General features: G+C 39.3%; 1 protein-coding gene across 2 annotated transcripts in view; it reads right to left on the bottom strand.

The window, feature by feature from the left end:
• The window catches only part of PARL (presenilin associated rhomboid like), a 53,011-nt gene extending 26,178 nt beyond the window's left edge, over positions 1-26,833 (bottom strand). The window contains exons 1-4 of one of the 2 annotated variants that reach the window (XM_032339390.1): positions 26,646-26,833; positions 16,468-16,663; positions 15,655-15,795; positions 12,994-13,042 (exon numbers count right to left, since the gene is read on the bottom strand). In XM_032339390.1, coding sequence (XP_032195281.1) covers positions 12,994-13,042; positions 15,655-15,795; positions 16,468-16,663; positions 26,646-26,770 — 511 coding nt within the window. In that variant the 5' untranslated portion in view covers positions 26,771-26,833. The remainder of the gene's footprint in view (positions 1-12,993; positions 13,043-15,654; positions 15,796-16,467; positions 16,664-26,645) is intronic. The other variant, XM_032339381.1, reaches the window with a different exon arrangement.
• Positions 26,834-27,427: the final 594 nt, after the last annotated feature.

The following is a 27,427-nucleotide window of genomic DNA, read 5'->3' as shown; positions in this document are numbered from 1 at the left end:
TCTCCTCATGTTCTAACTCTCTCTCACTCCCTCTCAAATAAATCTTTTTTTTTTTTAAAGATTTTATTTATTTATTTGACAGAGAGAAATCACAAGTAGATAGAGAAGCAGGCAGAGAGAGAGAGAGAGAGAGGAAAGCAGGCTCCCTGCTGAGCAGAGAGCCCGATGCGGGACTCAATCCCAGGACCCTGAGATCACGACCTGAGCCGAAGGCAGCGGCCCAACCCACTGAGCCACCCAGGCGCCCTCAAATAAATCTTAAAGAGAAACCAAAATCTCAAGAAAAACCACAGACAATACATTCCTTTCAAGTGCATACATGTAACATTATCCAGGACAGACCATTTGTTCAGCCACAAAGCAAGTCTCAAAAAATTTTAAAACCCTGAAATTATACAAAGTATGTTCTCTGACCACAATGGAATGAAATTACAAATCAGTAATACATTAGAAGAAGTCATCAATATGTGGAAATTAACACATTCCTAAATAACCAGTAGGACAAAGAAGAAATCATGAGGGAAATTAGGAAGTACTTTGAAATCAATGAAAACAAAAATATAGCATAGCTGCTATGGACTGAATTATTTTCCACTAAGATTGGTATGTTTAAGCCCTAGAGTGATGGTTTTGGGGGATGGAGTCTTTGGGAGGTAATTAGATTTAGATGCGGTCATGAGGGTGGGGCCTCCATGATGGGATCTGCTTCTGTATAAGTGAAATACCAAAGAGCTTGCTCTTGCTCTCTCCCCCTGCCATATGACACAGCAAGCTGGCAGAGGAGAGAAGAGTTCTCACAAAAATCCAACCATGATGGTCCCCTTGATCTTAGACTTCTACCCTTCCAAATTTTTTAAGATTTTATTTATTTATTTATTTGTTTGTTTGTTTGATAGAGACACAGCAAGAAAGGGAATACAAGCAGAGGGAGTGGGGGAGGGAGAAGCAGGCTCCCCACTGAGCAGGAAACCTGATGTGGGGCTTGATCCCAGGACCCTGGGATCATGACCTGAGCCAAAGGCAGATGCTTAACAACTGAGCCACGCAGGCGCTCCCACCTTTCCAAATAAAAAAATAATTTTCTGTTGCTTAAGCTGCCCAGTCTATGGCATTTTGTTATGACAACCCAAGCTGCTAAAACAATACTAAAATTTACAGGGCACAGCAAAAGTAGGCTGTGAATGCTACATTAAAAAAGAATAAAGAATTCAAATCAATAATCTAAACTTCCACCTTGAGAAACTAGGAAAATAAAAAAAGCAAATCCAGGGGCGCCCGGGTGGCTCAGTGGGTTAAAGCCTTCTACCTTCGGCTCAGGTCATGATCCCAGGGTCCTGGGATGGAGCCCCACATTGGGATCTCCGCTCAGCAGGGAGCCTGCTTCCCTTCCCCTCTCTCTGCCTGCCTCTTTGCCTACTTGTGATCTATGTATCTCTGTCAAATAAATAAATAAAATCTTAAAAAAAAAAAAAAAAGCAAATGCAAATGCAAAGCAAGCAGAAAGTTTGGATGAATGAAGGTATAGAAAAAAAAAAAAAATCAATGAAACCAAAAGTTGGTTATTTGAAATGACCAACAAAATTGACAAACCTTTAGGGAGAGTGACCAGAAAAACTCCTCAAGTTACTAAAACTAGGAATGAAAGCAGAATGTTACTACTGACCTTTACAGAAACAAAAAGGATTATAAGGGAATACTATAAACAATTGTCTACCAACAAAGAACTTAGATGAAATTGAAGAATTCCTAGAAAGACACAAACTACTGAAACTGACTTAAGAAACAGAAAGTCTGAATAGGCCTATAAGATATAAAGATTGAATTTGTAATAATAATGAAAAACAAAAACAAAAACAAAAACCTTCTCACAAAGAAAAGCCCAGGACTAGACAGCTTCACCGGTTTATTACTTTCCTAGAGCTGCTATAATAAATTACCACATACTTGGTGACTTAAAACCACAGAAATGTATTCTCTTAAAGTTCTGGAGGCTTGAAGTCTGAAATCAAGTTGTTGCTAGGTCATGCTTCTTTCTAAAAGACTCTAAGGAAGACTCCTTCCTTCCCTCTTCCTAGCTTCTGGTGGCTCTTGGCTATTCTTGGCCATTATTTAAGCTTATTGCTGCATCACTCCAATCTCTGCATCAATCTCTTCCCATGACCTTCTTTTCTGTAGGTCTTTTTGTCTTCTCTTGTTGTAAGGACACAAATAACTGGATTTAGGGCCCATCTTAAATTTAGTATGATCTCACTATAACTCAATGTATGATCTCAATGTAACTTACAGTTAATCTGCAAAGATCCTATTTCAAATAAAGTAACAATGAATTTCTGGGTGGACATGAATTTTTGTAAGGACACTATTAAATTTATTACAACTGGCAAATTCTAGCAAAGATAAATGGGAATTAACACCAAACCTTTTCAAATGCTTCCAAAAATGAGAAGAGGAAAAAACATTTCTCAACTCATTCTATGAAGCCAGTATTACCTTCAAATCGAAACCAAAGACATCACAAGAAAACTACCAATATCTTTTATGAACATGAATAGAGAAATTCCTAATACCGGCAAACCAAATCTAGCAGCATATAAAGAGGATTACAAACCATGACCAAGTACAATTTATCCCAAGAATGCAAAACTGATTCAACATATGACAGTCACTGTAACAGCCCCTTATGAACACAGATCGAAAGCCCTCAGGAAATACTAACAAACCAAACCTAACAGCACATAAAAAGGATTATAAATTATAAACAAGTGGAATTTATCTCAAGAATGCAAAATCGGTTCAACATATAACCAATGTAATAATATTCCATATTGGAAGACTCACTATTCCCAATCTGAAAACTTACAACACAAAGCTATGGTAATCAAGACAGTCTAGCATAACAATAGACATACAGATCAATGGAACAGAACTCTGAGAATCCAGAGTACATCCATGCATTTATGGTCAACTGTTTTTTTTTTTTACTGTGGTCCCAAGACAAATCAATAGGGAAAGAATGGTCTTCTCAACAAATGGTGCTGGGACAAGTGGATACCCATCCACAAAAGAATGAATTTGGATCCTTATCTCAAACCAATTACAAACATTAACTCAAAATGAACCAAAGGCCTAGACCTAAGAGCTAAAACTACAATATGCTCTGAAGAAAACTCAGGTACAAATTCTTATGATGCTGAATTAGACCACTATTTTCTTGACCTGATTGTTAAAGCACAAAATAAAAAAATACACAAAATGGATTTCATCAACATTAAAAACATTTGTCATAGCACAAAGTAGAAAGTTGTGAAATGCCTGTTGTATACCTAAAACTAATGTAATATTGTATCAACTATATTTTGATCAAAAATAAATAAAACTTAAAAACATTGTGCTTCAAAAAACACTACTAAAAAAGTGATAAGACAACTCAGAGAATAAGAAAAAATATTGCAAATCATGTATTTAATAAGGATCTAGGATCCAGAATATATAAAGAATTCTTACAACTCAATAAAAAGACAACTCAAAAAACAGGCAAAGTATGTAAACAGACAATTCTCCAAATAAGAATGAATGGACAGGGGTCCCTGGGTGGCTCAGTCAGTTAAGCATCCAGACTCTTGATTTTGGCTCAGGTCATGATCTCAGGATTATGAAACTGAGCCTCGCATAAGACTCCATGGAGCCTGCTTAAGATTCTCTCCCTCCCTCCAACCTCCCCTCCCGTTCCCTCAAAAAGAAATGAATGGACAATTGCACACAAAAAGATGTTTAGCATTTCTAGTAACTAAGGAAATGCAGGACAAAACCATGATATACTACTTGACACACATTAGGATGGCTTTTAAAAAAAAAAAAAGGAAATCAGAACTGGCAAGAATATGATGGAGAAACTGAAACTCTTGTGCCTTGCTGGTAAGAATGTAAAATGGTATAGCGACTCTAAAAAACAGTTTCGCAGTTCCTCAAAAATTAAACATAGATTATTGTTTGATCCAACAACTCCACCTCTAACTATATACCCAAAGATCTGAAAGAAGGGACTCAAAATAGAGACTTGTACATGAATGTGCACAGGAGCACAATTCATAATAGCCAAAGATTGAAGCAACTCAATACCCACTGACAGATAGATGAACAAAATGTGTACACACATAATGCAAACTGATTAAGCCTTAAAAAAATAAAAAAAGAAATTCCGATACATGCTAAAATATGTAAAATACCTTAAAAACAGTATGCTAAGCAAAAGAAGCCAAACACAAAAAATGTATTTTATAATTCCACTTATATGAGATATAGACAAATTCAAAAACAGAAACAGAATAGTGTCACCAGGGGTTAACGGGAAAGGGAAATGGGAAATTATTTAATGGGTATAGTGTTTCCATTTGGGATGAAAAAAATTTTGGAAATGGATGGTGGTAATGGCTGCACAACATTGTAAATGTACTTTATGCCACTAAATTGTACACTTAACAGCTAAAATGATAAATTTTATGTTTTGTATATTTTACCACAATAAAATACAAAAAAATATGTAGTCACTGATAATATTAGGAAAAAAAAGGGGCAGGCAATAAATGGAATCCTCCTACAGTTCTTGGGGGAACGTAAAATGGCGTAGCGACTTTAGAAAACAATCTGGCAATTCTTCCAAGAGAAAACATGGGGAAAAGTAGATATCCACATGCAAAGGAATGAACTTGGGACTCTTACACCATATACAAAAACTAACTAAAAATGGATTGAAGACCTAAATGTGAACGCAAAATCTATAAAACTTCTAGAAGGAAACATAGGAGAAAAGCCTTGTAACACCGAACTTGGTAACAATTTCTTTGCTATGACACCAAAAGCATAGGCAACACAAGCAAAAATAGACAAATGGGACATCAAACCTAAAAACTTTTGTCCAGGGACACCTTAGTGGCTCAGCTGGTTGAGTGTCCAACTCTTGATTTTGGCTCAGGTCATGATTTTGGCTCGGGTCATGTGGGGCTCCTCACTGAACATGCAGCCTATTTGGGATTCTCTCTCTCCCTCTCCCTCTGTCCCTTGACTCCCCCCCCCGCCCTGCCCCACTTTCTCTGGAAAAAAAATTAATCAAAAATCAAAAACCAAAAAGAAAAACCAAACCCACAACAAATTTTTGTCCAAAGTACACAATCAACACAGTGAAAAAGCAATCTACAGTATGAGAAAATATTTGCAAATCATTTACCTGATAAAGGGTTAATATCTAGAATATATTTAAAAAACAAAACAAAACAAAACAAAACTCCTACAATCAACAAAAAAGTCAAATAACCTGATTAAAATAGGCAAAAGACTGGAACATTTATCTAAAAACAGTCAATGGCCAACAGCAACAAGCGTATGAAGAGATGTGCAGCATCACTAACCATCAGAGAAATGCAAATCAGAACCACAATGTGTCACCACACACCCATTAGGATGGCTACTATAGAAAAAACAGACAAGCAAGTAACAGGTGCTGCCAAGGATGTGGAGAAATTAAAACTCTTGTTCTTGTGCGCTGCTGGTGGGACTGTAAAATGTGTAACCATAGGGCGTCTGCCTGGCTCAGTCAGCAGAGCATGAGATTCTTTTTATTTATTTATTTATTTATTTATTTATTTATTTATTTGCAGCATAACAGTATTCATTTATTTTATTTTATTTTTTTAAATTTTTTTATTTTTTATAAACATATATTTTTATCCCCAGGGAGAGCATGTGATTCTTGATGTCAGGGTTGTAAGTTCAAGCCCCATGTTAGATGTAGAGATTACTTAAAAGTAAAATCTTTAAAAATAAAATAAAATGGTACAACTGCTATGGAAAACAGTATTGGAAATTCCTCACAAAAATAAAAATAGAGGGGCGCCTGGGTGGCTCAGTGGGTTAAAGCCTCTGCCTTCGGCTCAGGTCATAATCCCAGGGTCCTGGGATCAAGCCCCTCATCGGGCTCTCTGCTCTGCAGGGAGCCTGCTTCCTCCTCTCTCTCTGCCTGCCTCTCTGCCTGCCTCTCTGCCTACTTGTGATCTCTGTCAAATAAAATCTTTAAAAAAAAAAAAAATTAAAAATAGAACTACCACATAATCCAGCAATCCCACTTTTGGGTATATATCCAAAAGAACTGAAAGCAGGACCTCAGAGCTATTTGCATATCCATGTTCATAGCAGCGCTATTCACAATAGCCAAGACACAGAAGCAACTCAAATGTGTCTGTCGATGAATGAATGCATGAACAAATATGGTATATATACAAAATGAAATAAATTATTTAGCCTCAAAAAGGAAGGAACTCTTACCACAAGCTACAACATGGATGAACCTTGAGGACATTATGCTAAGTGAAATAAGCCAGTCAAAGAAGGTAAGTACTGTTGGATTCCACTTAAATTTGAGGTTTACCGTCAAATTTACAGAAACAAAGTGGCATGGTGGTTACTAGAGGCTGAGGGGGAGGAGGAAAGTAAAAAAAGACTTTCAGTTTTACAAGACAAAAAAGTTCTATGTTTCATAACAATGTAAACATACTTAACACTACTGAACTGTAAACTTAAAAATGGCTAACATGGTACCTTTTACATTTTTACCACAATTTAAAAAAAAGTTAAACATGAGTACCATATAACCCAATGATTCCACTTGAGGTATATATTAGTAAAAGAAATTAAAACATGTCTACATGAAAATGTACATTAAAAAGCCCACTGCATTATCATAACAGCCAAAAAATGGAAATAACTCAAATGTCCATCAAGAGATAAGTAAACAAAACAGGATATATCCACATAATGGAATATTATCTGACCATAAAAAGAAATGAAGTGGGACGCCTGGGTGGCTCAGTTGGTTAAGCAGCTGCCTTTGGCTCAGGTCATGATCCCAGCGTCCTGGGATCGAGTCCCACATCGGGCTCCTTGCTCGGCAGGGAGCCTGCTTCTCCCTCTGCCTCTGCCTGCCATTCTGTCTGCCTGTGCTTGCTCTCTGCCCCCCTCTCTCTCTGATAAATAAATAAAATCTTTAAAAAAAAAAAAAAAAAGAAATGAAGTACTGACACGTGCCCCAACATAGATCAACCCTGAAAACATGACACTAAGTTAATGAAGTGGACACAAAAGGCCACAAAGGTGATTCCATTTACATGAAATGTCCAGAACAGGCAAATCCATAAAGAAAGAAAACAGATAATAGGCTGCTTAGGGCTGAAGTGAGGACGGGAATGGGGAGTGACTGTTAATAGGTATGGAGTTTCTTTTTGCGTTAAAGAAAATGTTCTGGGATTAGATGACAGTTGTACAATCCTAAAAAACCACTGAACTGCATACTTTTAAAAGGCAAATTTTAAGATATGTGAAGAATATATTGATTGAAAGAAATACACCACAATTTAGAAATCACTGCTTGGTTCAGTAATCTCAGTCCATTTTCCTTAGCCCAAGGAAGGTAAGACCACCTCTTTTTCACTTTTTCTGAAAAAGGACTCACTATCCCACCTGGAGTCCAGTAGCTAAGTACAGAATACCCTCTGCTCATGTGGTGGGGCAGCTCACCCCCTCCCACAGCTTTTCTACCTGAAGGAAACTAGACCTGGCCAGTCCAGACACTGACCAGTATATACATACATGACAACCAAAGAACTGAGCTCTAGTGGTCCCTACCTCAGATTCCCTGAGAACCAGGATTATAGGCACAGGATCACCCTCATACAGGGTTGGCCTCAGACAGTGACTACAATTTCTTTTCCTGGGCAGTATCAACAAAAAACTAGTTAAGCACTGGTCCCACAGCTTCCTGGAGTCAAGAAGAAATCCAGAAAGACCATCCACCTTAAAGCCTCCAACTGGGATGCAGATAGTTAGAAAATGATAAGGACAGATGCAAAGAATGGGACAAATTCACAGTAAAGGAGATCAAGACCTTTACAAACTAACCACAGAAGGGGTTATTTCTCTGCATCTTCCCTGTAGATGAGAATATGTAACCTCCTGTGTGAGCAACTTTTAGAAATAAATGACTTAAATGACTTAAAGGATATTTAAATTGGTATATAACTTATTTTAAGATTTCACAACACATAATATTTTAAATGTATATACCCTGACCCAACAAGTCTATTTCCAGTAACTCATCCTAAAAACGTGCTTGCAAAGGGTGCATTCTCTCTATAACCATATGCACTCCAGTATTATTTATAGAAGACTACAACCAACCTAAATACCCATTAAGAGAAGATTTGCTACATAGTATTCATTGGCATTAACTACTACAGTGCTATCAAAAAGAATATTCTGAGCCCAGGGTGCTGGTAATTTCCATTGCTTGCTCTGGGTGCTAATTACATGGATGTGTTCAGTTTGTGAAAACTGTACATCTGACATGTGCAATATAAATATACTTCAATAAAACAGAACAGACCTACTTGTATCGATACAACGTCCTCTAAAATATTAAGAGAATCAAAAAAAATTCAGGTGCAAAGAAGCATCAATGCCTATATACAAACTCTTTGGAAGAACACATAAGTGTAACTAAAAAGGCAGTAGTTATTATGGGGAAGTCTCCAGTTACAGAGACTTTTCACTGTTCATATTCTTTAACAGGATTTTAACCTGTTACAATGCACATTTATTCATTTTACAATGACAAAGACTAACCTAAGTAGAAGAAAAGGGCTCCTTTTCATCCCTGAATGCCAGCCTGCTGTCTTGGGACAAGTCACTACCATTTGGGCTCTCAATATAAACACCCAGATACTGTGGGCTGGGAGCAGGCAGTGTGGTTCACCAGAAAGGTAGTTTAATGGTGATATGCTATAGCAGAAAGTGAAAAGATATAACAAAAAGTATATTAAGAATGGAGTTTGGGAGGGCGCCTGGGTGGCTCAGTGGGTTAAGCCGCTGCCTTCGGCTCAGGTCATGATCTCAGGGTCCTGGGATCGAGTCCCGCATCGGGCTCTCTGCTCGGCAGGGAGCCTGCTTCCCTCTCTCTCTCTCTCTGCCTGCCTCTCCATCTACTTGTGATTTCTTTCTGTCAAATAAATAAAAATAAAATCTTTAAAAAAAAAAAAAAAAAAAAAAAAAAAGAATGGAGTTTGGGGGAAAAAAAAAAGTTTATTCCCCATCACTACTCTTTCTAGCTGTGTTAGCTCAGACAAGTTATTCAACCTCTTTGAGCCTCAGTTATCCCATCTGAACAATCAAGAATACCACTAACAGGGCTCTTACAATTAAGATCAATAATAACAGCATGTATGTAAAGTACCTACCCTAGTACTTGAACCTTAACTGGCACTCAAACATTAGTTTTTTCTTTACCCAGAAATAACTTCTGCAACCTGAGAAGTCAAGAATTTCAGGAACAGTGGCAAATTAAAAGGTTAAGATTAGCTAGATCCAGTGAGCACTGTCTTACCAGAAACTTCAGGAACAGCAAAGCAGACCTTAATCCAGTAGGTACAGCTCAAAATCTTTGAAAGGTGGAAGGGTAAAGAAAATTGAAACTAGGTGCACCTGGCAGGTTCAGTTGGTAGACAATGAAACTCTTGATCTCGGGGTTGTGAGTTCAAGCCCCGCATGGAGTGTAGAGGCTACTTAAAAATAAAATCTTAAGAAATAATAAATAAAAAATAAACTTTAGAGGTTGGAGCAGAAGGAGCAAGGCCCTAGGGTGCAGTGGTGACTAACTTTGGAGCTGATAATAGATATGGACTAATAGAGAAAAATGGGGCAATGTTTTCTTAAATTTCTCTTCCCATCCCCTCCTTCATCAAATACAATATTTTGGCAGGTTCTTCTCTCTCAGTTTTACCTGAATCCCAAAATAGTAAAGTCAGCATTCTGCTGAGCTAACAGGAAAACCTTGCAGGTATATCACAGGCATATCTGAAAGCTAGAAAAGTAAGGGAAATACTCTCCTTGGGGCTTGCCCAGGGACCTCCAGTATAGGCTTAAAACTCTTGCAGATTAAGGCAAGAGAACAGGAGACTAGCTGAAGTGTAAAAGCACCAAGCATAAGTTTTAACTTGAAGAATACTTCTGGATGTTCCCACAAATACCAAGTGAACATATAAAAAATTTTTTTCAAAGCAATGTCAAGCTTAGGAAGATATTTCTGTGTAATAATGAAGATTAATACCAGATAAAAAAAAAATCCCAAACCCACCAAAGGGGGCTGGGGGAGATCAAAGCCAGTTCCCTAGAATCTGTGAAAAAGTGATTCCCAGGGGCAGCAACTCCTCAGCCTTTAGAAATCACTTAGATAATCTTACAATAAGGATTTAGCATAACTGTTCATGTTTCTGTGGTTCAAAAGCACTTTACACTTAAGTTGCTAGTTAGATCAAAATGTCCGTCTCTCCCTACTGATATGTCCTTTGTGCCAAATAACTGATTTGACTAAGAGAAAAGCAAAAGGCTAGGGTAAAGAAATCGGATTTTCAGTGGTGTCCAAATACCAACTTCTTTGAATAAGCTATTTACTGGGATGAGAAATGTTTTAAATTCTGGGCGCCTGGGTGGCTCAGTAGGTTAAGCCGCTGCCTTTGGCTCGGGTCATGATCTCGGAGTCCTGGGATCGAGTCCCACATCCGGCTCTCTGCTCAGCAGGCAGCCTGCTTCGCTCTCTCTGCCTGCCTCTCTGTCTACTTGTGATCTCTCTCTGTAAAATTAATAAATAAAATAAAAAAAAATAAATTCTGATCCTATGTTTCTTCAAATATTTAAGGCCATAATATCTTCACCATCTTCAAAGAACACTAGGTATCAACTACTTATGAGATACTTTGAAAATATCAAAATTTGGCTACCCTAAGGTTAATTTTTGTTACGTTCAGAAAACAAGCAAATAAACCAAACCTCCTGTTAATCCCAATGAAAACAGATGTGCTATTATAGTGCTATCTTTGAAGGCATCATATTTATTAAGACCTTACTGACTAATCAATTCTACAGTATGGCAATATACCTTTGAAAACCTCAATCCTTTGATTCAAGAGCCCATTCAATAATCATTTACTTAACAGATTTTAATCAAGTGCCTTTAGTGTGTGCAAGACACGTGCTAGTTGCTATAACAAAATGAAAACTCTCATTGTCCTCAAGGACATTGCATGTACAAATACATAAGGCAGGTTGTGTTATAAATGATTAAAAAGTGTGGGCCACCTGGAGGGTTCGGTTGGTTAAGTGTCTGACTCTTGATTTCAGCTCAGGTCATGATCTTGGGGTCCTGGGATCAAGCCCGAGGTCAGAGGTTGGGAGGTGGGGGTGGGAGTCTGCTTTAAGGGCTTTAAGGATTTTCACTCAGCAGGAGTCTGCTCTAAGGATTTTCTCCCTTTCCCTCTGCTCCTCCCTCAACTCACACATGAGCGCTCTCTAAAACAAATAGAATCTTTTCTTAAGATTTTATTTATTTCTGTATTTGAGAGAGAGTGAGAGAATGAGAGAGCACGAGCAGGGAGAGTGGCAAAGGGAGAAGCAGGCTCTCCATGAGCAGGGAGCCAATGTGGGCCAATCCCAGGACCCTGACCTGAGATGAAGAATGATGTTTAGCCAACAGAGACATCCAGGTGTCCCTAAAATAAATAATATCTTAAAAAATAAAAAATAAATGATCACAAAGCACAGTGAGTTCAGAAAAATCAAAGCACTTCTGTTATTGGCAAGACCCCCTGACCCACTGAACTCAGGAAACTCCCAGAAGTTTCTGCCTGTCACTTTTATCTTTTAAAAACTAATGAACTGCTGTAACAGAAAAAGAAACATTTGAGGAACAACACTATGCAGATGAATCAGCAAGTGCCTGTTACCTCTGCTTCATTATAATAAAATCTTTTACCCTTCTTGATATTCATCCCAAGCTCTGATAAAAGGAGCCTGTTTACCCCTGTTTAGGGAGTCATGGATTTGGAAATTATTCCGCATGGTATCCTTATTCGTACAAATAAAGATAACTGTGAGGCAACTCCACCTGGTGTAGTCTCTACCTACAGTTCACACAGGAACAAGCTCACTTTGGCCTGGTTACACTTCCTGCAGGAAGCAATGTCCAAACCCTAAGCCTGAAGACCAGTTCAGGTTCCAACACGGAGACAGAAAACGTAAACCTTCTAGACAAAGGAAGGAGCCCAAAGGAGGAAAGATAAGCACCTTTTCTCCTCTTAGGTAGGTAAAGAAGATTAAGAGTACCATTAAGTCTAAGCATATTTAAGAAAAAGCAGTATTTTGCTATTATTTCTCTAGAAGATTTTTTTCCTATGTGCACAATTGTTAGACTTTCAAATCCATTTCCCCAAATTTCTCAATAACTAAGTCCATAAAATATTGTACAACTGTTACATTGAAGAGCCAGATTTATCTTTCTGAAAAAATTAACAAAGAACAAAAATTAAATTATCATGGTGACATGCATGGCATGCTTACATTGATTTAATAAATGAAGACTTTAAAAACAGCATGGTGCAGTAAAGAGAAAATTAGCTTTAGAATGAGACAGACCTGGGTTTTGAAACTTAGCTCTACTACTTACTAGCAGTGTGACCTCTGAAAAGTTCCTTCTCTGAAAGCCAGTTTCCTTATTGGTAAAAAGGGAGATAACTACCCGGTAAGCAACCCTGTGAGGTAGGGAGAGAATGTGTATAAAGCATTCTGCAAAAAGAAGGTACTTAATCAATGTCCCCTTTAATTTCTTTAAGAGGATAAGTAATTACTCAACCTGTTTCACAAGCTAGGATTCTACAACAAAGATAGATTATTTAATCAGTAACATACTAGATCGAAATTTAAAATAAGTGACCCACTGCATCACGTACACCTTTAAGCCACAATACTTTTTATACTACTACATTAGCCTGAAGGTACAGAGACTGTCGTCTAAACCACTGGTGAGCAGGGTACAAAAGCTGTTGACTGTGACATACTGTACCTTTTGGTTTGATTTCTCTTCCCTTGAATGGCTAAAACGTGTAAGCTAACACAAACCTGTCACAGTCCGCTGGCCATCACTTAGGTTATTCCACCACTTGTTAATCTAAAACAGAAGGAAAATTGCCTATCACCATATGGTAAACACTTTCAGGGTAAGAAAATGAAAAACAGAGAGAAAATGCTTTGCACATAAAAAGATTTCTCACGTGCAAAAATCACCAGTACACAGACTTAACAGGTATGTGGTAAAATGGACACACACGGGCTTTAGTCTACATTCTCCAGAGTCACTGTTTAGCTCTGTGACCTCAGACAAATTACTTCTAAACTTCAGTTTTCTGATCTATAAAATGGAGACAGTAGATACTGAGCAATATTGTTGTGAGGAATATTAATAACAAAGCACCCAGCACACTATCAGAGAGATACAGGTATCAAGCTTACATGATTTATTCACCAGGTCCAATCTAGTTTTAAAATTCTAACCAAAATATTTTCTAAAACGACCTTTTAAGGTATAATAGTAACTTGAGGTTCAAAAAGAGAGAGAAGCCTAATCTTTCAGAGACACACACTGAAATATGCCTAGGATTTGCTTTATAGTGGCAGGGCGGAAAAGGAAACAAAGAGGACTAAATGAAACAAAGTTGGCCCCATGTCAATAATCACTGAAGGTGGATGACAGGCATTCATTATACTTTTTCTCTTTTTTTATATTTGTTTGAAATTTCTCCATGATTAAAGTTTTAAAATAAAGGGGTGCCTGGGTGGCTCAGTGGGTTAAAGCCTCTGCCTTCAGCTCGGGTCATGATCCCGGGGTCTTGGGATCGAGCCCCACATCGGGCTCTCTGCTCCGCCGGGAGCCTGCTTCCTCCTTTCTCTCTCTGCCTGCCTCTCTGCCTACTTGTGATCTCTGTCAAATAAATAAATAAAATCTTTAAAAAAATTAAAAAGTTTTAAAATAAAAAATATATTCTAATTATGATATTAAACCACACTTTGGATACTAATACAGAAATCTGAGGTTAAAAAAAAGTTACAGACCCATGATTATAAACCATGCCATTTTTATATTTATAATTTGTGTATGAGCTTTCAGACCTTATTCCCCACACATGTAGCAGTATGGCAGGGGTTCCCAGGGCTTTCACTTTCCATGTTATATTAGATATTGTTTTAATTTTCTTTAACGGGCATGGATTTTATATTTTATAACCTATCATTTCACTATAAACCAATCCATCTTTGGATAAAGATTATGTCTTTTGCTTACATCACTTTTCACCATTCTAGGGAACCATGTGAACCATCAAAACTATAACATAGGGCACCTGGGTGCCTCGGTTGATTATGCATCCAGCTCTTGGTTTCAGCTCAGGTCATGGTCTCAAGGTGGTGAAATTGAGCTCCACACTCAGGGTAGAATCTGCTTGAGATTCTCTGCCTCTCCTCTCCACCTGCCCTTCCCTGCTCAAGCACATGTATGTACTTGCACTTGCACATGGGCGCACTCTCTCTCTCATTCAAGCTCTCCAAAATAAAATCTTCCAAAAAAAAAAAAAAAACTTTATAATATAGACATGCTGGAAACCTGTAGCTTTCTAAGGAATCCAGGATTATGGAACAGATCAGTGTTACTATCTTCTCAAACACGTGGTGCTGAATAAATCAGTTAGCTACTGTCACTTTCACCTGCAAATAATTATACCCATTGTCCTGACACAAAGCCTCTCTAAAACAGCTAAGGTTCAGGCTTTCTGCATACGTCTATGAGGAAAATGAAGAATGAATACTTCTTTATACTTCAAAGAACCTTGAATTATCATTAGGAGAAAATTAAGAGGTCAGCAACCTTTTCTCAAGTGCAGACGCATGTGTCATCAAAAAAAAAGAGCAACAGGGGCGCCTGGGTGGCTCAGTGGGTTAAGCTGCTGCCTTCGGCTCAGGTCATGATCTCAGGGTCCTGGGATCGAGTCCCACATCAGACTCTCTGCTCAGCAGGGGGCCTGCTTCCCTTCCTCTCTCTGCCTACGTGTAATCTGTCTGTCAAATAAATAAAATCTTAAAAAAAAAAAAAAGCAATAAAACAAACAAAAACAAACCCAAAACAAAAGTGCATGAAAACCAAATGAACCACATATTAACTTAGGGCCTCAATGCTCAGTAAGTATTGTCAAGTGAAATAAATATGTTTTATCTTAAAGGCAGTGCTGGTAAAAAATCAGTTAAGAAACTGAAAGAGGGTCACCAGCTTGCATGTAAAATTATGGAAAGGTCTATATTTGTACCTTTTTCTTGCATCCTCATTCCCTGGGCAGTTAGAAATACTCCACAGTGGTTATTTATCAGAGGTATGTAAACATGTCACAGAGAGGCTTTTTAAAATCCACATAATATCTCTACATCTAAGGCACAGATGCTTAGTAGCCCTTAAACTTTAGTATAGCTGAGACTCCTAACACATTAATTTTTAGCAAGTATCAACAGTGATTTTTGATACGTGGGTAGAGGGACAAACTTCCTAGAACACCATCAAGTACAATACTGCCAGATATACAAAGAGTGGATACTCACTTCAATGAAATGACTCTAAAAAAGATCAAGTTCAGTAACTTTGTATCTACTGATCTAAATGTTATCAATCACTAACACTTCACAAATAACCAGACTTCAAAACTTGCGCACTAGAACAAAGAAAGCCATGTTTATCTTTACCTCCTTTCTGATGTCTCCTTCCTTTTGTGGTCTTATGCTATCCAGCCAATCAGCTTTTATACCATCAAAGTAACTCTGGACCCTGGATTTCAGTGATTCATACTGCCAAATAGCAGCTGATCCAAATGCACAGCCTGTAAACTATACAAAATTAATATATCACAAAATAAATTCAAGAGAGAAAGATCAACACAGAGTTCCAAGGACAATATTTCATTTTCATTGCTTCTTACAAAACCAAGAAAAGGAACAGGAACATTAGGCATAGTGAAACCTTATTAGGTGAAGAGAATACTTAACTATTTATTAACTATACTATACCCTGGGGCCTGTTTACAGCTAGAAATTTCAAATAAAATTCAAAATATCGCATGAAATGTTATCTCAAATAAGAGGTCCATAAGTTTCTTCTCCAGGGCATACATAAGTGAACCAGATTCTAACAGCAATTATTAGAGGCACCTGGGCGGCTCAATAGGTTAAGCTTCTGATTCTTGATTTCCACTCAAGTCATGATCTCAGGGTGGTGAGCTCAAGCTCTATGACTGGGTCCATGCTCAGTGTGAAGGCTGCTTAAGATTCTCTCCCTCCACACCCCCCAACTCACGCAAGTGCATTTGCGCTCTAAAAACTAAAAATAATAATAGCAATTATTAAATTCATGTTCTCCCATCATCATTTATGACCCCAGACACCACCTGTATCCTTTAAGTTCCCCTCCCCTTGTCTTTAAGGGAGCCCAAATAAGACAAACAGTATTTCACTACTATAGCAGCGGCAAGGTAGGTAACTCCTAGTTGCATAAGCACTTACCCCAACAGTAAAAAACAAGGGCTTTACAAGGGTCCTTATAGGATAGGGAGAAGGATAAAAGACTGTTTCTTCTACGGGAGGAATCAAAGCACTTCTCTTGTATGCTTCACCACTTGTTCCTGTGTCTGATCTTCGAGGTTCAACCTTCCTGGGTGCTTTTCTGAATCCACATTTTTGCTGAATAAAAAAGTTAAACCTTAAAGGGGAAAATAAGAGATTAGCAACAGCTGCATTTTGCAAACATCAACCTCCATAAGCCTCACTCTTTGGCCTGCATCATCAACATTTCAGTTTATTCTCACCCTATAGCCCCAAAGAAGCCAACATGCCTACTCTGAGCTAGGATTCTAAGTCAAAACACAAAACTGTGCCCTTCCAAAAAAGGAGATGTAGACACACAAACTATGGGAACTTTAAAGGGAACCTGTTAGGGCTGTTAACTGTGTATCAATCAGAAAAATCATTTGAATGATTCCTCTATACACAGTATGCAGTTTGGTAAAAGGCTGGAGAATTCCAAATTGTCAGTTTGAATCTGCACAAAATGGTTTTGTTATTTTGTTTGAAGTATGGTCAATTTCCAAAATAAACATTTAAATGTAAGTATTATCAAACATTCAAATGTAAGTATCATCCTCAAGGACACTCCAAATTCAAATAATTGCTTTCTTTTATAGAAGTACTATCATTCTAAGTCGATGGATTTTCCCTACTTCTCCCCATGTTTTTTTCACTCAGTTCTAGGGACACCCACCAAATGTTTTGTAAAGGGTTTTGTTGCTTTGAGCCCTCACAGCCATACCTTAAAACATTTGACACTACTGATCACACTTAACAGCCCTACCTAGTTCCTATAAGATTGCATTCCCTATTCAAATTCACTTTCCTGATGGCTTCCTCTTTTCACCTATCCCTTAGTGACAGATATCCTCATAGGCTCCAATAGTTCCTTTACATGTTCTCTATTCAAACTCAATCCATATAAATTCATGAAGAATTTTTTAACACTTCCCCTGCACTGACAAAGCAGAGGCCCTTTCCTTTTTGTTCTCATCGTACTCTAAACATACCATCCTCCTAAACTCAAAGCTCATTGATAGCAGAAATCAGGTCTTCCAACACTTCAGCTGAATAATAAATATAATATAATAATAAATGTATTTCTGTGGCCAATATGACTTCTAAGTAAATGATTCAAATATATTTCTTTAGTCCTAACCTCAATCTTCTGGCCTTGTATTTCAAACTATATATTGAGTATTTCCATTTGGATATGCTCTCAATTACTTTAAAACCAATATATTCAAAAGGAAACTCCTCCTCTATAACAGCTCCATTTTCTGACTTCCTCATTCTTTCAGAGGGACAACAGTTTATCAATCACTGAGGTTAAAAACCTAGATGTCAATTCGGTGTTCTCGCCTTTATTCTTTTCCATCCAATTAAAAGCCAACTCTGTCAAATAACTTTTTTTTCATTCCTAGTTCCTCACTTCATGCCTGTTTAACTGCAAACATTTTACCATGTTGCATGTTGTTCCTTTATCACTTTTCCCCAAACATTCAATGGTCCCTCAAATGCCTTCTCAGAGTGTCAAAAATCTCTCCCAAATTCCCATTCAACTCAGCTCATGCTTTCTGACCTGGAATCCTATATTGCCCCATTCCAATTCACTCCCTTGCTTTAAAACCCACAATGATTCTTCATCCTCCCAGCAATGCTCAGCAATGCTACTCCCTTGGTATATCCCTTTGTTAACACTATTGTGCCCCTGAAAATTCATTTTTCTCCTCCCAGGAAGCCTTCATCAACTAGGGTGGGTGTCTCCTTTATACTCGCAGAGTTCCAAAGCATCCTGCATAGACTTTTCGACTTATGTCTATTACTGCCTGTACCACAACTGGAAAATTACTTTTGTATTCACTCTTTACCACCAAACCCAGTCCCTAATAAAGAAAAGGTCAATAATTATCTGTTAGAAAAAAGAAGGGGGTCAAGAATGACTTAGTTCTATTTTGAGTAACTAAAAGGAAGGTGGTACTATTCGCCAGGACAAGGAAGCTCAGAAATACCAAAATAGGGAACTGTAAGATAAGGCATGAAGAATTCCATCTTGGGCAGTATTTCAAATGCTTGTGGTCATGGTAGCTCTTTTCTAGTAGCTAAAAACCAGAACTGTCAAAAGGGGAAAGGACAAACTGTGGTATATTCATACAATGGGAGTACTACTCAGCAAAGAAACTACTGATCACACATTATAGAGGAAACTCAAAAACACTGTTGAGCAAAACAATGTTTCTCTTTAGGTGGTGGTTCCCCAGGTGTATACATTCATCAGAATCCATGGCTATGCACTTTATAGTTACACAAAATAAAGTATTGCTAGCATTTGTAGGATACCCAGGTGGTGTCTAGTAGGCATCTGGAAAAAACCAAAACTCAGAAAAATGGCATAGTGACTATTATTACTATTACTTGCCTAGTATGCTCTTTCTTCAACACTGAGTCCACTCCACAGTTTCACTTCTCAGAAGTCACATGGTGAGGAAGGGTTATGGGAATAAAGTAATTTGCCTTGAAACTTTAATAATCCATAATTTATACTTCCAAATAAGTGCTAGTCCTTTCAAGTAAATCTATTTTGAAAAGTGATGTACTTATTCAAAAAAGCCAATGTTGCTCTGAATAACTCTGAACTCCCTTCATGGCTCTCTTACTAGTATTAAGAATATCCTTTGCCAAATACAGTTAAACAGCTAATCCCAAATCTGTATTTCTTTTTCTCTTGCCTTTTTCTACTGAGGCTAGAAAGGTAAGTATCTTCACTTTTCCAGTCTCCTTTAAGGCATAGGGTGGCCATATTACAGAGTTCTAACAAAATGAGAGACAAGAATTTTTATGTACCTCTGGGAAAGATTTATGTATAAAAATGGACATTTCAGCAATGTCATACCTCTGCCCCTTCTTTTTGCCTTGAATAAGGAATGTAATAACTAGATTTCTTCAGGCAGTTACCCAGAATGCCAAAAGAAAGGTTAAGGGATTCAAACACTAACCTTACTAATTTTGAGCTAGGCAGACAGTAGCCACTTACCTCTACTATATTATGCTAACTATACCCCCTCACTTACTTAAACAGTAAATTTACTTATAGCCAAATGCATCACTATTAACACCTTTAACGTGGCAAATGTTAATCCTTTACAATTGGATTTAATTTTTATTTATTTTGGGGGGGATTTAATTTTTATTAAACAATTCAAGATAACATAGAGCTGGGTTAGTAAAATAAAGTACTACCACCACTTTGGGGCCAAAAAACAAAGGTGTGACATAAAGTAACAGGAATATGTTCCCTTTATTTTTTTTTTAAGATTTTATTCATTTGTCAGAGACACAGAGAGGGTGCAAGCGCACAAGGAGGGGGAGCAGCAGGCAGAGGGAGAGGGAGAAGCAGACTCCACACAAGTGGACCCTGGGACCATGACCCAAGCTGAAGACAGATGTTGAACCGACTGAGCACCCAGGTATCCTGAATATGTTCCCTTTAAAGATCACAATTTGTAACTAAGTGTTGTTTTCTGGCTTTTCTTTTCTTATTAGACCAAGAAATGTGAAAGATGAGACTATTTTATATTGTCAATAGTGTAATAATAGAAGACAAGTATTCACTTGGCTCGAATAAAGATTACTTTTTCTACAGTTCATCACCTCATTTAAAATTCTGAAGTGCAATGTTTGAAAAGGAACATAAACACACCAGCAATCTGGGAATCTAAACTTGAAGCAAAGCCAGACCTTTTGCTTAGAACAGTATTTACCTTAGAAATACGTGTGGGGCCAAGGACATGGAGAATATATTACACAAGTTAGCCTGGGGTTAAGGTCAGATGCAGAATACATATATTAAGAATATATACACGTATTGGGGAATTACAGTTGGACACTTAGAACTTGTTTGACAGAACTAAGTACAATGTATTGGTTCACCATACACCTATTTCTATTAACTAGCACACATTCATAAGCCACAGGGGCCGGAAAGCTAAAAACTTCATTTCCCAGGTATCCTTTTGGTCATTGTTACACTGGTTTAATACCTGAAGTCGGAATTGAGTTTAGTAAGAAGGCAAGACAATGCATTGATTTGATTTGCAAGTGAAAATAATGGTGAAGGCAGCATAGTACTTACTCTGGACAGAAGATCCTGATTTGACAGAAACTTCCCCAGTTGTCTCATGTATTATTGCAAACCACCCCAAAACTTAACTGTCCTGATACCAATATTATTTCTCAAGACTTTATAAGTTAGCCACCCTCAACTGGGCAGTCCTTCCTGTCTCCCCTAGAGTCACTCAGGCAATCCGTCATTTGGGTGCTCAACTGGAGATGGGCAGTCGAAGCTGGCTTCACTCCCACACCAAGAGCTTGGACTGGTCATCAGTCAGCCTGAATGGCCTCTCAGTAATCAACAGGCTAGGAGTGGGAGTGGGAGTAGATTTCTAAGAGGGGAAAAAAGTAGAAGCTGCAAGTCCTCTCGAGGCCCAGACTGTGGACCTTGCACATTATTTCTGCCACTTGCTAATGATCAAAGCAAATCACAAGACTAACCCAGCTTCAGGGAACAGGGAAATCGACAACTCTGGAGGAGAGGAGCTGTGAATTATGACAACCATGTATTTTAATCTACCACATCAGTTGCAGCAGAGACAGTTATGACCATGAAAGCTTAGTCTTAGAACAGTAGTGCTCAATCCTGGTTCCTGAAGAGCAGCAGAACATGCCACTTTGCCATAAGGACTATCTTGGGCTGAGGGCCAATGAGAAGCAGATATAATTAAAACTCTCTGCTCTGCCCCCATCTGCCTAAAAGCAGGATATAAATTTGTGAAGGTATACCCACTATCCTCTACCAGGAAAAACAGAATCATGAGACAACTCTAGACCCTTATGTGCTCAGAGAAGGCACCAGAAAAAAATCTACTAAGTGCCCTTATATCCATTAGTTCCCTGATATATTGCCTCCTCAGTTTGCTGCCCTAGGAACAAAGTCCTTTTCCCTTCTCTTGTCATTTCTCTAAAACTTTGCTGTTCTTTCTTTAAAACGCAATGTAAGCCCAAATTCTAACCATCCTTTGTATTACTCACCAAGGAGTACTGCCATGTGTATGTGCAATGGACATATTCATAAGCTGGTTTTTCTCTTGCTAATCTATCTTTTCTCAGTCTAATTTACAGAGCCAACGAACCTAAGACTGGTAGAGGGAAAACAGCTTTTGTTTCCCTATACTACATATTAGAAGCGCCTAGTGAGCTCTTAAATATTTTGTGCTATGGCTCCACTTCATAGCAATTAGAGTCTCCAGAGGTGGGACAAAGGCATCAGTAGTTTAAAGAGCTATCCAGGTGATTTTCATATTCACCCAGGGTTGATCTACCTCAGGTTTAGGGAAAACTTTAGTATACATACAAATCACCTGGAGATCTTGCTGATATCAGATTCTAAATCACTAAGTCTGGGGTGGGGAAAATATGAGATTCTGCATTTCTAAACAAACTCACAAACTGACAAACTTCTGCTTGCAGGGTGGTTTGGGCCTGCCAGCTACGAATGGTTTTTGAATTTTTAAAGAGTGATATAAAGTAAAAGAGTATGTGACAGAGACCATATGTGGCCCTGTCATTTTCTATCTGGCTTTTCACAAAGTAAGTTTGCCACTCCTGTCCTAGATAATGCCTAAACTGCTAGTTCACAACCACTTTTTATAGCAAGGAGCAAGAACTTAATCCCTAACAAAATTTCTACTTAAATTTGAATGGTTATTTACAGGGTAATCCTATCTACCAGGACTAACAAGAATTCAAATTTGTAACAAATATTCGAACACAAAAGTTTCATCACAAAGGATAATAGAGTTTCCCCCCTCTCCTGATAGTACACTGAAATTTCCAGCCATTTGGCTGGGAGAGGCACACCAAGCTCCTGACTGGCTTTAGCCAATCTACAGACTCCACTCTCTGACAACTTCAATGGATTCAAGAATGGACATGAATCCCAATCAGGCCAATCTGGTCCAGTGAATTTCAAGATTTTGTCTGTAATACTGGAAAATTTTTTCTGCTGGATGTGAACCTAGAAGTATAGAGCCCCAAGAACTTCTGACAGCCATCTTACGACAAGGAGAGCATGTTGAGAAAATAAAGCCAACGTTTGGGAAGCAGAACCAGGCCCTGGAGAAAAATGGAATCCTGGTGACAATCTAAAACACCAAATCTTGCCTCATTAGAAGCCAGTCCTACTTCTGGACTTTTTTTTTTTTTTTTTTTTTTAAGATTTTATTTATTTGACAGAGAGAGAGAGATCACAAGCAGGCAGAGAAAAGAGGGGGAAGCAGGCTCCCCGCTGAGCAGAGAGCCCAACGCGGGGCTCAATCCCAGGACCCTGAGATCATGACCTGAGCCGAAGGCAGAGGCTTTAACCCACTAAGCCACCCAAGCGCCCTGACTTCTAGACTTTTTAATTGCATAAATCAATAAATTTTCCTAATTTGCTAGGAATTTGGTTGGAGTTCGGTTTTCAATTACTACAAAAATGCTTTTAGATGAAGTACTTCATCACACCTTATATGACAAGGTACATTCTGCCCTTATGGAGCTTTTGTTCTACATTTCTTAAAATGCAAAAACATGGAAAAGCATGATAAATGTTTCTAATTCCAAATGTTTGAGACCATATTTACAAGCTTAGGCTCTTTAGCTCTACTCATTAATATTGGTGCAAAAGATGGAAAAATAAATGAGTTAGGGGCACTTGGATGGCTCCATCGTTAAGTAACTGCTTTCAGGTCAGGTCACGATTCTGGAGTCCTGGGATCAAGCCCCGCGTAAGGTTCCCTGCTCAGCAAGCAGTCTGCTTCTCCCTCTACCCTTTACCCCTCTCAACATGATAAAATGGATGGTACAGAGAATGGAATGGGAGGAAAGGGTCATTAGAGGTATACACCAACTCATGAAGGCAGACCTGCCTTTTAGCTCTGCTGCTTTGGTCCTTCCACCAATAACCAGTCATTTGTGAAAGCAGTCTAATGTGCTCAAAGTGGGAAGATCTCATCAATATCTGACTTACTACTAGTCATATAATTGTTATGGTTCAGTTTTTTTTTTTAAGATTTTATTAATTTATTTGACAGACAGAGATCAAGTAGGCAGAGAGGCAGGTAGAGAGGAGGAAGAAAATTTTTTCTGCTGGATGTGAACCTAGAAGTATAGAGCCCCAGGAACTTCTGACAGCCATCTTACGACAAGGAGAGCATGTTGAGAAAATAAAGCCAACGTTTGGGAAGCGGAACCAAGCCCTGGAGAAAAATGGAATCCTGGTGACAATCTAAAACACCAAATCTTGCCTCATTAGAAGCCAATCCTACTTCTGGACTTTTTTTGTTTTTTTTTTTTAAGATTTTATTTATTTGACAGAGAGAAGAGGAGGAAGCAGGCTCCCCGCTGAGCAGAGAGCCTGATGAGGGGCTCTATCCCAGGACCATGACCTGAGCCAAAGGCAGAGGCTTTAACCTACTGAGCCACCCGGGCGCCCTATGGTTCAGTTTTTTAACATGATCCCCTAACTTTTTTTTTTTTTTTAAGATTTTATTTATTTATTTGACAGACAGAGATTATAAGTAGGCCAAGAGGCAGGCAGATAGAGAGAGAGAGGAGGAAACAGGCTCCCAACTGAGCAGAGAGCCCGACATGGGGCTCGATCCCAGGACCCTGGGATCGTGACCCGAGCCGAAGGCAGAGGCTTTAACCCACTGAGCCACCCAGGTGCCCCAACATGATCCCCTAACTTTTAAACAGAAAAAGTCATACCTATGTATAAATTGGCTTAATGGTGAGTGAAAACATAGTTTTGTGAATTTTTAACAGTGCAACTTAGATATATGTACAAGTCAGCACTGATGTCTATGTTTCTAAAGATTTTTATGAAGTAGAAATGGCCTGCTGTTCAAATGGAGAGAACATATGTCCAAGCATACGCACAATAGACTCATTCCACTTTAAAAGAAAATAAATGTATTTAGGGGAGTGGGGAATTCTACATAAACACTTGCATGACAAAATTTTCTTAAAACTCATCTGGAGTCAATAAATGGTAGATTAAACAGGGAAAATAACTGAACCACCAACTACTCTCTTAGTTCCATACAACTGAAATTATGCAGGCTTCTTTTAAGCCTAAACCATTTCCTAGAAGTGCTGCCAGAAATTTGACAATGGTAAAGTTTCTAAAGAGCCTGAGATTTTTTCCTTTGTCTGTAGAGAGGCAGATAGTTAATATTTTAGTTTTTATGAAGAAAACAAATGTCACATACTGTTTTGCTTTACACCCCTTTAAAAACGTAGAAACCATTTTTAGCTGGTGGGCTGCACTGGGCCTGCCACAGTTTACAGAACTCTTACATCATTACCTGTATGGCAAATTCTCAGCCATACTTCAGACCTATCACATCAGAAACACAAGGATTGGGCCCAGAACTCTGCTTTTTTAACTCTGCTTTTTATCTCTAACTTCATTCTTCTGTATACTAATCTTAGAACCACAGGAAGTCAAAGCAGACCAAATAAAGTTACATACAAGGTAACTCATTCTTCCTATTAAGTGCTTATTTCCAGAGGTGAGCAGGTATATACTCTATTTCAGGTTTACCTACATTCTCTTGAAACGCATATTTTTCTATGCAACCACAAAAATGTCATTTTCGAACTTTACAAATAAACAGAAAACGTAAAAAAAAAAAATAGGGGCTAATTGTCAACATCACACCTTCATTTGTTTTTTGTTTTGTTTTGTTTTGTTTCAAATGGTCTCCATTTTATACTGGAGGCTCTTCATTAATCAAGTTATAGTTCCTTTGCTTTCCCTTCCTAACACACATTTTTAATATTACCACACCTGTTGCTTCCTCATAGCCATATTCATTCCTCCTCCTCCCCCTCGAACCATGCAATTTTGGCTGGGATTTGGAATAAATTCTGCAATCTGGACAGCTGAAATCTATCACTACTTCCACCTGACCTCCTCATTCTCCATCTCCCCAGGAGTTTAAGATTAGCGCCTGAAGCTACAAGTTAAGGTGTATGAAGTTAAGCTACGATGTACGCAAGTTTTCACAAATCCCTAATCCAATTCACCTGGGAGTGCTTGCAAGCACTACAGGTTCTTCCACTTCCCCACACCCCGCACCCCCAACTTCTGACTTGACAGAACTAGGCTGGGACCTGGGAAATATAGTCTACAAACACTCTGGGTGATTCTTAAAATTAAGCAATGGCTCCACCATATTGGAGCCTCAGTTATTTGCCACTGGCTAGCCCCTCTGTTGAACATTCTACCTAAACTTGCTACCATCAATCAGACGGAATTTCAGGCATCTGGAACCAACTCAGAAAACGGGGAAGGCTGCAACTCTGGATTAAAGAACAGGAACAAATTTCCAGTAAAAAACACATCAAGCTCTTGGACAGCTGAGGGACTTTTTTCGTCTTCAGAACGGACTTAAAAGCAGCAAATACTGATGAAGCATACTCTTCATACAGCTTCTACTTGGGAAAACCAGTACTTTAGTTTTCTTTCCAAATCATCTGGAAACTATTCCAAGCTCTCCATTCTTCAACAGAAAAGCCTCTCTTTTGACTGTGAAGAGGGCAAATGCCCTTTGACTCCGTCTTCCCTTAGTTCTCTAAACGCTGACGAAAGTAACTTGAAGTAGAACACCGGTTTATAAAGACTGACAGAGAATCGGTTCTGCCATTGTATCATCTGTGCAATTGCTTCACCTAAAAAATGGGTCCAATACCTTCTTCGCGGGATTATGAGGCGTGGCACGCAGCCCTCAGAGACTATTTCCCCTTCCCCTCACGTCCTTCCCGATGGGAAAGGGGTAGACCGCGCGGGCTCACGGAAAGCTGCGCCGGGGTCGGTCACTGGGCACCCCGGCTGGGGGCACGGTGGCACGGCGAGAAGCGAGGGCTGGCCAGGCGAGAGGGGAAAGTGGGACAGAGAGAGGAAGAGATGGGTGAGGGCAAGGCCGACCCACAGGCCTGCGTGGCCTGCGCCCCCGAGGATGCTCGGCCGAAGCTGAGGGTCCGAGGGGAAAGAAGCCCGGAGCGGCGGTCATTACCTGCGTCCGAGCAGTCGCGGCGGGGCCACGGCCGCAGTGAGCTCCTCGCAGCTGCGGCCGCCCGCCGGCTGAGCCCACGCCTGGCCACAGCCCCAGCCTCTCTGCGCCCAGCCTCGCCACGCCATCTTCCCAACCTCTGCCCCACCATGGCCCGACCTTACCAACCCCTGCCGCGGAACCACTTCCGGGGCGAGCGGGGGGGGGGGGGTGGTGCAAAAATTTTTAAAAAAACCATAGAGCTCCAGGTGCAGTCTAGAGCGCCCCCACGCCCCGCCGAGCCGAAGCTCCACGCCCCGGAGGGCTGCGCGGGCGCCGCTGGGTGCTCCCTGCCCGGCGAGCCTGGACGCGGGGCTGGCGCGGGACAGCGGCTGGACCTCCATCCGGTTTGCGGATGAGGTTCAGAGGAAAAAGAGAAGGAAAACTAGCATTTATTGAGTAACGCCACGTATCAGGCACTTAACCTAAGTGAGTGCCCTTTTTCTTTTCTCTTTCTTTTTTTAAATATATTTTTATTTGTTTATTTGACAAGAGAGAGGGAACACAAGCAGGGAGAGTGGGAGAGGGAGAAGCAGGTTTCCTGCCGAGACCCTTAATGACCCTTAATGACCCCAGACCCTTAATGACTGAGCCACCCAGGCCTCCCCTAAGTTGCTGCTTTGACCCTCACCAAACACTTGAGGCGGATAGTATCACCACTGTCTTACAGAGGCTCCCAGAGGACTGGAGGAACCATCATTGCATCATTGTACCTATGTTATTTTTCTTTTTTCTGCATCTCACCG

This window comes from Mustela erminea, chromosome 1, assembly GCF_009829155.1.
Source record: "Mustela erminea isolate mMusErm1 chromosome 1, mMusErm1.Pri, whole genome shotgun sequence".
Classification (NCBI taxonomy): Eukaryota; Metazoa; Chordata; class Mammalia; order Carnivora; family Mustelidae; genus Mustela; species Mustela erminea.
Note: the sequence above shows the minus strand (reverse complement) of the source record. Positions and strands in the feature narration are given on the sequence as shown.